General features: G+C 52.5%; 1 protein-coding gene and 1 long non-coding RNA gene across 2 annotated transcripts in view; one reads left to right on the forward strand and one right to left on the reverse strand.

Moving 5' to 3' along the window:
* Positions 1-981: 981 nt before the first annotated feature.
* Positions 982-2141, reverse strand: LOC128918269 (uncharacterized). Its single transcript, XR_008469481.1, has 3 exons — positions 1982-2141; positions 1522-1653; positions 982-1092 (listed from the first exon to the last, which is right to left on the reverse strand). It is a non-coding gene; the product is annotated as an uncharacterized LOC128918269 (long non-coding RNA).
* Positions 2142-4844: 2703 nt separating this feature from the next.
* SAMD11 (sterile alpha motif domain containing 11) overlaps positions 4845-12644 on the forward strand; it is a 126413-nt gene continuing 118613 nt past the window's right edge. Inside the window, exons 1-3 of the mRNA XM_054222259.1 lie at positions 4845-5348; positions 5731-6542; positions 7931-8022. Of these exons, the coding sequence (XP_054078234.1) occupies positions 5747-6542; positions 7931-8022 (888 nt within the window). The 5' untranslated portion in view covers positions 4845-5348; positions 5731-5746. The remainder of the gene's footprint in view (positions 5349-5730; positions 6543-7930; positions 8023-12644) is intronic.

Below are 12644 nucleotides of genomic sequence, written 5' to 3' on the forward strand. Positions count from 1 at the left end.
AGAAGGGCAATCTCTTGCTACGTTAATGGGGGATTAGAACACTGAAGTGTGAAGTCAGGAAAAATTTGCTATTGGTTTTAATGGAAATAGGATTGTGCCCTTTAAATTTAAACTTCTTGTCATAGACATTTCAAAGCTGATTCTGATCTAAGCTACCACAACATACCTGAACTTCAACCAGTAAGGAAGAGAAATGAATCAGTCCATCTATCATTTGATAGGTTTTCCAGTGCCATGTCCTCTGACGGCACATCACAAAGGAAAATGGTCACTCCTGGAGCAGTCGCAGGGTGATTCTTGCTGTGCAGTATCCGTAGCAGCACGCAAAGGTCTCTGAGCTACAGGCCAGGTGACCAGAGAGAGAACAGAAAACACGTTCCCTGCATGGGAAGTTATTAATTATTTAGAAGAAGGGAGCAGCTAGTTCAGAATAGAGTCCTTGCCTCCCAGATGAAAAATCCTTCACTTCTCCCCAACAGACATATAATTCCTCTAGTTTTTTGAGTACTGATCTACTCCGACTGGTCACATAGCTATACAGGGCACTTGTAGGGACGGTGATTTGGAAGAGGTATTTTGTGAGAATAGTTTGATGAGAAGAGGGTTCCTTAAACCACCACTGACTGTCCCAGGCTGTTCTTTTGGAAGCAGACAAAATGCCTGCGTTACATGGGGATGTATGCGATTTACAGCTCTTGTTTGTTGTGTAAGCTCATACTACCATGACCCTACTTTCACGAAAGACAGAGAAAACTCGGAGGCCCATCACGCTCCTCTTTCACTCTAGTAAATTGGTGTAAAAGCCAGTGTTCTGTATCAGTGGGATTAAAAAGGGTACAGCCCAGCAGTTCCTGAGAAAGCATTTTTTGAGAGGCAAAGCCCTTTCCAGTGTCCTCCTTCCCAACCCTCCTCCCTTGAATACCCACCTGTGCCCTCCCTGCTGTTGCTCTTGCTGCTGGGCTGTCAAAATATCTCTCGTAATGAAGCAGTCTGGCCTGAGGCTACTATTACCTCCAATCCCGATCCCGCTGAGCATGGCTCCGGCAGCGTGGCTGGTTGTTCACATGCAGTGAGCACAGAGCTGGGCTACACCTGAAAAAAAAAGACAAAAAGCAGTGAATCCTGGCTTTTGGAAAGCCTTGATGTCCTCTGAGACTGTGAAAGAGACGGGGGAAGGCATGAAGGTGGCTGGCTCGGGAGGCGGTGGTGTGGCTGTTTGGTCTCCTTCCCTGTCTTTTGGTAGGCTCAGGGATTTGGTAGGGACGGAGTTGTTGCTTTCCATCACTGGTGTGATAGCGTCAGGGTAATTCTGTGGAAAGATGGGGAAGCGGGGAGAGGAGCTATTAACTTACAGTCATAAAAGGCTAAGCACCCCAACTTTTTTTGGGGAAACAACACGATTCAGTGGATACTACACCAATTGTTGAAAGACCTGGTTTATTATCTAAGCTCTTCTGGTGTACAGGATGGAACTTTGCTGGCATAGTTAGTTTTGGACTACGAGGAACTCACGCTACAGACCTGCTACGACGAGGCTGGCAAGGCCAGTGCTATCGATGCAGCTGTGCTGACAGAATGCCGTTATCAGTTCGTTCAGCTTGGTTTAGGCACGATGGTGCCAGAGACAGCACGTATGGCATCTGTGCGGGAATCCTGCGAAGGCAGAAGCTCTGGATTAGTTTGTGAACTCAGGCTGGTCATTTTACATGTACCTGGGTGTCTCTCTCCTCCCAGCCTCAACCTGTCTTTCCTGTAAAGGGGCAGGGCCTGCATCTGCAATGAGTCGTTAGAACACTTAGCACACAGGACCTTTGATCTCAGTTAGAAACTCACAGGTTTACTGTCACACATGTAAATAACAAATTACATTTAGGAAGTTTCCCCTCCTTTTATGGGTACAATAATGGAGGCATATCCAGGGTAAGTAATTTGTCCATGAAACTGGTGATAGAATAAGGAGGAAAATCCTTAACTTTCAGACCTGTGCTTGAAGCACCATCTCTTCTTGTAAAATGCCTTACAGCCCAGCTAGCTCTTTGCAGTTGTTGACACATTCGACCTGAGAGAAATAAAAGATCCAGGTTGGTTTTCAATCCAACATGACGTATTCCAGAGGTGGAGAACTAAATGTTGGAAAATGATTGCTATTTACTGCGTTTACTGTGGTAGTGCCTCTGTGAGCATTCTTGTTCTGGAATCATGGTTTCACTTTGCTAGGTGCCGTGGAAACACACAACAAAACGACACGGCGATTCCTGCCCTCAGACTTGAAAATATGTTCCAGTTCCTCAGTGTGGAACTTGCAAAGCGTACCCGGTTCTCTCACTAACCACGTGTGCGTGGATTTGCTTACATCTGTCTGATCTGCTCTCCAGTGGCGAATCTGTTTACACTAATCCTGAAAGCTCCGCTGTTAAGAGACTGGAGCTGAACAACTTCAGACTCCTGCTGTCGAACTCAGGCATCCAGGCAGAGGCTTGTTCTTTATTGCAGTGGGGAAGGGTAGGGAGGACTTGTTAGTAACTTTTAGTGCTTGTAAGAGACTGATGGGATCAGCCTGAATCTGTGCCTCTTGAATCCCCCCAAACTTCGCTGAGTTCTGCCAGAACACCTCGTGTGTGTGGGAAACCCTGCCTGGTCCAAGCCATGCACCTCCTGTTGAGCCACCATCATGGGGCCTTGCTTTTCCCGTGTTGGATCTCCACATAGCTTGGCCGGTGCACCTATGTCATGACTATCATCAAGTGCCTGTTTTTTCCAGCAATGAAATATCCAAGTAGATGCTGCCTTTCTAGAATGAAGACTCAGCGTATTCACTTCACTTATGACTGGGTCCAGTTTCTTCAGAAGCAAAAAGCAATGGAGCTGACATGTAGTGGGAAAACCCCATGGCAAGTCACCTTTTCCTTGAAAATAAAAGGTAAATAAAAGTTCTCTGGGTTAGGAAAGGTTCCATTACAACTATTTAACAGGGGCAGACTGGATGGTAATGCAAGGTGCTGTTAGGAGATTTGAGTGTGCATCCAAACCCCAGAGATCTGAGAAGTCGAGAAGTAAGTACCGCAGGAGGATTTGCTCCTGGAGGATGAAGGCCATTCTTGTTCTGCTCTCCTGTGACCCCTCCTGGAGGAAGCATGGAGACTTGTCTTTGGAGAAGGCTGCGGCCAGGCTCTCTCTACACTTGGAGGTGAAGTTGCCATGAGGAACGGAGGTGGAAGAAGAAAGAATAATCCTCGCGGCTGTAAAAAAGAAAGAAGGCTTTGAGGAAGAAATACCTACTCCCCTATAAAAAGTGAAAAGAAATCAGTCCCATGAAACCAAGTTACAAAAAAGTCTGAAGTAGTTCTCAAGGCTTTGTAGAGAGCTCAGTGCAGTTCTAGGTATGCCAGGCATGAAGGTTTTCTGGGAGCGTAAGAGCGAGCAGCTCTTCTCGCTGTATGGCCTTCTCACCTGACCTCCGTCCAGAATCCTCTTACACGCTTTCACAGAGAATGCCTGTGTCTCCCAGAGCCTCTTCCAAGCATTTTCCTTGGTTCATTAGGTGATAATAGAAAGTGATTTTTCCTCTGTCATCTTGAGCAATCAGAAGCATTAAGAATAAGAGCCTAAGCCTGAAAGCCTAAATGAGAGGGTTTGATGGGTATGTATATCTGCCTCCATTAGAGCAAGAAGCAAAGATGGCTCCCAGAGCTTGCTTTTCTTGAGAACAAATAGGCAAAAACAAGGCTCATGGTCAAGTGGTGTCAGGAGAAAACCGAGGTTTGGGGCTTAGATTCCATTCCCAGATCTGCTGAACCCCAGAGAGGCAGTTTCCTCTGCCTTTACTGGTGTGAAGCAATAGCTTGTAGGACAAGTTGTCCATTAGTGGACTTTTTGTGGAGAGGGGTATCCATCAGCTGAGAGCTAAGGGGGGCAGCAAATAACACCTGTAAGATCTCAGGCACATCACTTGGTGCACAAATGTCCATTTGTCACCTGGATTCACTCATAATGGGACCAAGTAGCTGCAGAACCCCAGCGTGAGTCCAGCGCTCGTGTTCTCGATCGCAGCCTAAAGAGGCTTCAGTTTCTCCACCGGTATAATGAAGCTAAAAGCACCTTCCTCAAAAAGGTGCTGGGAGGTGGGGTGTTCTTTCTCCTTGTCTGTGGATGCTCTGGGATCATCTGAGAGATGGTGCTGAAGTGGCAGGGGCTATTATTGCTCAGAAACTACCCTGCTAACTCTGCGAATGGCTGATGGTCGCAACAGCAAATCCATTTCTCACTGAAGGCAAGTTCAACTTGCCACCGCCTCCCCCTGTAAGAAAGCAAGGAGTAAGAGACACACCTTGGGACAAAGCTAAGAACTTTCTGTTGTTGTTCTGGGAACTCTAAGACAGAACTCATACAGAGCTTTCACTGTTCTGTCACCTTATAAGACTTGGGGGACAAATTTCTTGTACTGTGTTTAAGGGGGTAATGTATTTTCATTTCCTTTCTAGGTAGGATTTTTCCTGCAGAGTCGATCCTCCTTAGCATCCAAAGGTAGGGAACTCCATCTTGTTGATGTGACAAATCTCTGTAACAACCACGCAACTTAATTTTGGGCCATGTTGTCCTCTCGGAGCAGTTTCACGTGGACCTTGTGCCATGTCTGCCACGGCTCCTAATGGAAAACAAATTTATACGGTGTCTCCTAAATCTTGCTCCATCAGTGGATGGAAAAGAGAAGGCTCCAGCCTTCTCCAGGTGTAGCTGGCCCGCACAGGAGTCTGCCAGGGGAGCAGAGGGCAGGTATTCCTGCACCCGGGAATCCCGAGGGATGTGCTCCCCTCCCCGGCAGGGTGCCATCTCCCTCCCAACACCCCCCCGCCGGAGCCGGGGGAGCCCGGGGCCACCCCGCCGGGCTGGCGGCTGCCGGCGCTGGCCCCGCCGTCCGTCGCTCACCCCCTCGGCCCGCCGCCGCCGCGCTTGCAAGCGCCTCTGCTGTTTAAATGGGCCAAGTTAGAGAAGCGGCGGCGGCGGCGGCGGAGGGAAATCTTGTTTGGTCAGAGTCTCTGAACTACACTGTGACTTCTGAGCACAGATCAATATCTGTCTGTCCCGGCTCGGAGGGCAGCCCGGCCCAGTAGCCCAACATAGCCAGGCATTTAGGGTCTGGGGGCAGCGGCGCAGGGAGCGCATGCCGTGCCGTGGGGGAGATAAATGTCTGTGTCTGTGTGTCTCTGTGCGTGTGTATATATAGATCCATAGAAATATGTAATGTAATACCATGTTTTTTAAAATTTTGTGCAGGAGTGGAAATTAAATACCAACTCGCGGTGATCATAAAGCCTTCGGTGGGAGCGGGGCGAGTCTGCACTTTGCAGGTGAAGGTGGGCGGCCCCCGGGAAACTTCTCCGCCCGGGTGGCTGGAGCCCCGCGGGCAGAGCCGGGAGAGTCGCCACCGGCTCCGGCTCCGGCGAGGGCTGCGTCCTCCCCGCGCCCGGCGGGCGCCGGCGGCGGAGGGGAGGGGAGGAGGGATCGCGGAGCGGCGGCGGGGCGCAGCGTTTAATTTTAATTATTGCATATAAATAAATAAACCAGGTGTCAGTTTAAAGGAAGGAGGTGGGGGGGAGGGTGAAAGGGGGCTGAGTGGGCGGCGGGGAACCCTCCAGCCTGGTGAGAAGGTGGGTCGATCTAGGGGAATCAATAAGCTTTTTTTTTTTTTGCCTTTTTTTTTTTTTTAAACCAAAATAATGTCTACGGCAGCAGAGACCTCTCCGAGATGTCAGGTATTAGTCCGGAGGGGCAGATCTGCGAGCCACACAACAGCTCCCGGGTCTACGGTACATTAGCCTCTCCGTGGGAGAGGGATCCCAGACAGCTCTGCTGGGGAGCCAGCCCAGGAGATTTGTTAGCGGGCTGCTCCGGGGGATACCAGCCACCTCCGGCACCCGAGCGCCAAAGGTGCTTGTGTTGCTGCTGCTGCTGCTGCTGGCGCATTTCATCCAAACTCCAGACAGAGCGGGGGCAAGTTGAACCGGAGACATTAGAGCCACTGTGCTTTGGAGAGACGAGGGCGCACGGGGAGCGCAGTAGCACCATGCCTGCTATCAAGAAGGAGCGACTTGACAGGGAAGAGATGGCCCTGGCAGCCTTTAACCAGCCCATGGAAACCTTACCTGACTATCTCGCCCCTCTGGCCGCCGCTGCCATTCCGGTGGTAACCCCGCACCCGCCGGCTTACGACCAGATCTTTGCCCACCGCGCGTACCTGGGCTTCCACGAGACCCACCACCCCCACCCCCACCACCCCCACCACCCCCACCACCTCCCCGAGGACCTGATGCTGGAGAGGTTTTCCTCCATCCCGGATTTCCAGCCTTTCTTTGACAACGGAGAGCCTTGCATCGAGGTGGAGTGCGGGGAGAACAAGGCGCTGCTCTACATCAATAAGTTGTGCCAGGGGAGCAAAGGACCCTCTATCCGGTACCGGGGAGAGTGGCTCACCCCCAACGAGTTCCAGTTCGTCAGCGGCAGGGAGACGGCCAAGGACTGGAAGCGCAGCATCAGGCACAAAGGTAAGGCACCGCTCGCCGCTCGGCTTCTGCCGGGGTCCCCCCGCTGCTCTGCTCTTCCTCAGCATCCTCCCCCTCGCCCCCGTGCTTTGGGAGCCGGATCCGAGGGGGGGAGGCTTAGTGCACGGGGACCTGATCTGCTGTGGCCGTGCCCCCCCCCCCGCCCCGTCCCCCGCGCACCCCCCGGTCCCTCTCTACCGGATCCCCTCGGTACCGGAGCGCGGCGAAGTTTTCCCAGCGATTTGGGAACAGTTGCTTTGGGGGAGGTGGGGGTGGTGGTGTTTGGGGAGGGAAATGGATGGATGGGGTGGGGTGGGGGGGGGCTCCTCTTTTCTGGAGAGAAGTTTCATTTCTGGCGGGCAGAGGTTTGAACACCGGGCGAGCTGCGGGGTTGTCTCCCCGCGGTTCTCCTCCGCGGGTGGGCGGCGGGCAGCGCGGCGGCGGCGCCGCGGGGAGCGGGCGGTGAGGAGCGGCGGCGGCGGGCGGGGCGGCGGGGGGTGTTCCCCTGGCAGCGGGGTGGTGCGGGACCTCCGCGGCGCTGGCGGCTGCTGACGGGAGCCTGCCCTGCCTCCCTCCCTCCTTCCCTCCCCTCCCGCCCGCGGTGCAGCCCCAGCCAGCGCCGCAGTCCCGGCAGCGGGGCGGGCGCGGCGGAGCTGCGGGTGCGGGCGGCAGGTGGAGAGCGGGGAGGCGGAGGGGAGGGGGGGGCACCCGGGGGAAGGCGGGGGGGGGGGAGCCGGTGCGACACGCAATTAGCTGAGAGCTGGAGGTGTCAGCCCGGGGGTCTGAGGAGCTATTAGGAGGTGACTGACACCTCGCCTTGTTTATTGATCGCCAGAGAAAAGGGGAATAACTTCGGGGGCCGCGCTAATTGCCATTACTCCGCTCATCTCTGTTTCTTTTATTACTGGGCTCCTGGCTGCCTTCGGGAAATCTCAGTTCCTCTGGGGTGAGTCAGGAGGACTGAGATGCAACGGACGGAGGAGCAGGGGGGCTGCCCCGGCCGCCCCCCCCAACCCCCTCCCCCCCCCCCGCGTGGGGCTGGGTGCACGGGCGGCGTGGGCAGTGCGGAGCCCCGCGGGGGTGCGCGCAGGTTGTGCGGGTTTGGCGGCTGCGCCGGGCGCGCCTCCTGCCTGGGCTCTCTCTGGGCTGCGGGAGCGTTGGCACCAAGGTTAGGCAGGGGCTGGCGGGGGTCGCGCCGTTGCTGCTTTCCACGGTGATCTGCGGGGAGAAGGTGCGATGGAGCGGTGGATGCTGGCAGGGAGGCAGGCAGGGGGCGGACTGTTGGTATGGCAGGAGATGTGTGCTTTGTCCCCCCCCCTTCCCTAAATACTTTCCTTTTATAAAGGTGCTGATTCTTTTTTCTTCTTCTTCTTTTTCTTCTCTGCATTCAGGGAAAAGTTTGAAGACTCTTATGTCCAAAGGAATCTTACAGGTACATCCTCCAATCTGTGATTGCCCTGGGTGTCGAATTTCGTCTCCAGTGGTAAGATTATTGTTAAACTATGTGCTTTAGTTAAGACATCTCCCTTCTCCTCCGCCTCCTTCCCTTAAAAAAAAAATCCCTTTGCTTCTGTGATCATGAAACCGTGATCTCTGAGGGCTAGGAACTGTCAGTCATGTCAGTCATGGAGTCTTTGCCAGAGCACTGCGAGGGTACCTGCAGTCTAGTTAAAGGCTACCAGAAGAGGAGTTTGCAAACAGAGCAGAGGGAAAGAGCAGTGTTTGACCTAAAGGATGCAACACCCGGTGTCATTGTATGGTTTTCAGGGGGAGCTGTCTATATGCAACCGGCAAATCATTCACCAGCCTCTTCCCTGTTCTCACCCCTTCATTTTTGTGTATTGTGCAGAGGTGTAAAATGGCTAAATAAAGCAAAAGGGAATTGTAATTGCACCCACATGTTAGAGTCAGAACAGCTACAGTTTACAAACTAGTAGTGATTTTTTTTTAGATAAACTGAAGGAAGAACAAACGCATCTTAAACTTTTACAACTTTTACAACATTCATGTCATAGATCACAGTTACTGCTTTTATAGGTCTTTTCTTCCCAACTTTTGAGTTCCTTGTGTTTTCTGTCTGCCTTTATCCTGAGACTTTTGAAATCTCTATATGACGTTAACATTTTCATGACAAAGATGCTGATGCTATAAATAAAAAGCTACTGAAATCATAGTAGACTAAGGCATTAAAAACAGTTCATCGTGTGTAAAAATAACCATAAAATACAATAACATCTAAATGGGATGGCAGAGCTGTTGGTTTGTGGAACTAGAGCAGGTCTTGGTCTGAAAAAACCACCATGACTGAAGACTTTGTCAGTAGCACTGCGGAAATAGATGCAGCTGGAAATTTACGTACTTTTATCCACTGAAATCAACCATTTTTTCTTTTATTATTTCTTTTGAGATCAAATGGACAATCTCTTCTCATGTGCAGTATCTTTATGATTCTGCATGACAGAATTGAGAATTTAAATTATTTCTACATAGTATATATGTGCATGCGTACTTACGGATACAAATATACACAGTCACGTGGGAAGGGGCTTAGAGCAATAATCAACAGTTGCATAAATTAACGTGAAGATCCCGTCTCTGCGAGGCGAGTCTCGTGTCTGTTTTGGGTAGCAGCAGTCCATACCCAAGCAGTAAGAGCCCATCGAGCTTATGAGTACTAGTGATATCGCAGCATTGTCGTGGTATTTGAAACCCAGCAAACCAGATAGACTGAAACCAGGCTTTTCCGACAAACTCGTGTAGTTCCCCTTGAGTTCAGGGGCAAAGTGCGACGCGGTGTAATAAGCTTTCTCTAGTTCTGAGTTTTGCATATGCTTTAGTTACCAATCATGTGGATCAGAGGCCAAGAAGCAGTGAGCTGCAGCCCAAAGTGGTATGCCACAGTTGCTGGTGGTGTTGAGAAGTGTCTGGCTGGATGACACTGTCTGCTGGTCACTTTCTGCGTACCAGGTTGCGTTAGCTGGTAGCCAAAATGACACATTGCACTTTCCTAGCAGCACCATTTTTAATAGTTTCACAGGGATGCTGTGCATTTACAGATGGGAAGGCAGGTCTGCATGAAACAAGTGTCTTTTAAAATAGAACTGAACTTGAGAAGTTCATATAGAGGAAAAAGGTTGGTATAGTTGTGGGAAAGGAGAAATAAATCCTTCCAGACTTGCCTCCTACTGCTTCCCCAGCTGTAAAAAATGGGAGGGGGTTTTGATGTCAGAATTTGCACATCAAGGACAAACCCCAATAAGTGCTTTTATCAGAACTCTTGTTTCTCGGTGCTTACTGCATTTTCTGTGCTGTAATTAGAACATATACCTGACCAAATGACAGTTTCACATTTTGAACCTGAAATTTTTTGGTAGTGCCTTGTCATAGCTGCCTGCACTACACATTCAAAACAGTTACACAAGAAGGAGGATTAAAAACCAGGCACAGTTTATCTTTCCCCATTTAGTGATCACCGATTTAAGCACCACTGAGATCAAAGGGCTGTTTCTCCTCAAATGTAGAAATGCTGTATATTTTATAGCGTAGGTAAGTAGAGAGCTGCAGTGCCTGGGTCCCTGAGCTACTGTGTTATCACGCAGGGGTATGGAGACCGCAGCTTGTTCTGCTATTCCAAAATCAGTCCTTGGACAGCGGGAATAGGCCAGAAAAACTCAAGCATTCCTTTCCTAATGGGGCAAGCCAGCTGCTTGTAGGCATCTGCACCTTCCCCCTGCTGCTGGCTGCAGGCGGACAAGGGAGCGCTCCAAGGACCCTCTTCCTTCGGGAAAGGGCACCGGCAATTTCTCCAGTCCTGCCACCCTGCCGCAATCAGACCGGTAATGGCAGGGGCTTTAATCAACAGCAGCGGCTGTTCTGAGCCCCAGTCTGGGTCTCTTTCGGGGTTGGGGAGAGGAGGGGTTGATCTGGAAAGGAAATTGCATCGTGCCCCAGAGCCGGCTTGGAAGACGCGCCCGAGGAACCCGAGCTGAGCCCTGCACGAACCCCCCCGCGCCTGACTCCCGCCTGCTCGGGCTCCCCGCAATAAACCCGACTCCCGGCACAGCCGGGCAGCGACCCCCGGCCCCCCTCCTCGCCCCCGGCCCGCCGGGGCTGGCGCCGCCCGCCCGCCCGCCAACCCCCCCCCCCCCCCCCGGCCGCGGTGCCGGGGAACGCGGCGCCCGGCCCCCGCCGAGCCCGGCTCCGCCGCCCCCCGCCGCCCCGTCGCAGCTCGTTTGCTGCAGCTGCAGACAGCGGCCGGCGCCGGGGCCAGCTCCGCCACCGACCGCCGGTTTCCTGCGGGGCGGAGGGGGAGCAGCCGCGTCGCGCCGGCCGCCCTGGCGCCTCCTCCCCCGGGCCGCGGCCGCGGCCGCCCCCGCGCCGGCATCCATCAATCAGCGGCGGGGGGCCGGCAGGGGGATGCAGGAGGGGCCCCTCCGGGCCGCAGGGTCGCTCCGAGCTGGTGGAGGCGGCGGGAGGGGGAAGCTGGGAGGACCCCCGGGACTGGGGGAGTGCAGGAGGCCCCGCGGGGCATCCCCCGTGCCGCTTTGGGGGCTGGAGGGGCAGCGCCGTCCCTCCAGGCTGCGGCGGGGAAGCGCTGCCCGCACGGCGCGGTGCTGCCTCCTTCTCTCCCCAGCATCTCCCCAGGGATGGGGAATGGGGCACTGGATGCTCAGCCCACCCCATCCCTCTGGATAGTGGCTGTGCCTCCCATCTTCCTGTTCCCTCTTTGTACCTTAGTCTTTGCCCCTGAGTTTTTTCAGATCTGGAAAAACGGCACAGGTCTCAGTCCCCTCAATTTTTTGGAGGCACAGGATGCCAGGCGTTCACAAAGTTGTCAGATGTGAACAAGGGTCTTCCCCCATGTTTGTACTTGTCTGTTCTGGGCAGACACAGTTAATCTTGTTTGGAGCCCTGGATGGATTCCAGTCTGTTCTGGTGAAACCCATTCACTACAGGGTTCCCTCTGTCACCATCGAACGTCCCTCTCTGCTCCAAATACCACTCACGCGTTCTCTCCATCTCCACTTTGAAACCCCCAGACAGGGCTGGTCCTGAAGGCGCACGCACTGGCAGTGGTCTTTTTAGCCAAAGTGAAGGTGAAACCTAATGGTCTGGAGAACAGCACTAAAATCTTTATTGCTAAACCAAAATATCATATATTTGCAAAGTCCAGCATTACATATCCAGTGTGACAGAGGAGAAGCATTCCTTCTGATAGATATACTTCAATTGTTTCCCTGATCCGACGGAGTGTGACCCTTACTGTGTTCTTCATAGTAGCCAAGCTGCCTCTGAGAGTGGGCTGGGACTGGACTTTGGCTGCTCCTCGTCCTCTTTTCCCATCTTTTCTTGGGCAGGGTGTCTGTTTGAAAGGTAGCCCATGTTGGAGTCTGAGGTTTGGGTCACGAGTAAAGAAGGAAAGGCAAGCTTTTAAAAAGCTATTGTGATATGGCTGTATTCAAACAAAACAAAAAGCACGGCAGAATGATTATTTTTTTTACTCCATCTTCTTCATTGCATGTCAAGACACATGGTAATTCTGCGTAACTTTGCCAGTGACAATGGTAATTCATTTGCTTATTGAGGCTGTGTTTTGCTCTTGATTTGATTTATATGTCATTCTCTTTATTTGCTTCTTTTTGCTTTTCGTCGTCATCGTTGTTGTTGTTTTATTTTGATGCCCCTGAGGTTAAGGCATTAGTCCAAGACTTTGTCAAGGATGGAAAAAGTAACTATCTGCTTACTTAAAAAACTGAATGCCAGTAATCAGCAAAATCCTTGTTATTTAGCCCTACGATTTCTGAGCACTCTCCTGTCTCCCTGTTTCAGAGGTGCAGGGGTGGAAGGCAGCTCTACGTCTCCCCCGAAGTGTGGTTTCGTGTGACTTGTGCTCTTGGGTTGTGGCTGCAGCCGCATTCGCCGCCCTTCCCCAGCGATGCTCTCCTGGCCACTGGGCTGCTCTGCAGTTTGCCTGGAAAGCCAGGGACAGAGCTGTGCAGGGGGAACGAAGGGACAGCCCCAGGCTGCTGAGTAGATCCCTGTGTTGTGGCATCCAAATTCAGAGGCTGGCCCAAAAAGGGGAGTCTCCCACACTGGACATGAGTC

The sequence above is a fragment of the Rissa tridactyla genome, chromosome 16, assembly GCF_028500815.1.
Source record: "Rissa tridactyla isolate bRisTri1 chromosome 16, bRisTri1.patW.cur.20221130, whole genome shotgun sequence".
NCBI lineage: Eukaryota > Metazoa > Chordata > Aves > Charadriiformes > Laridae > Rissa > Rissa tridactyla.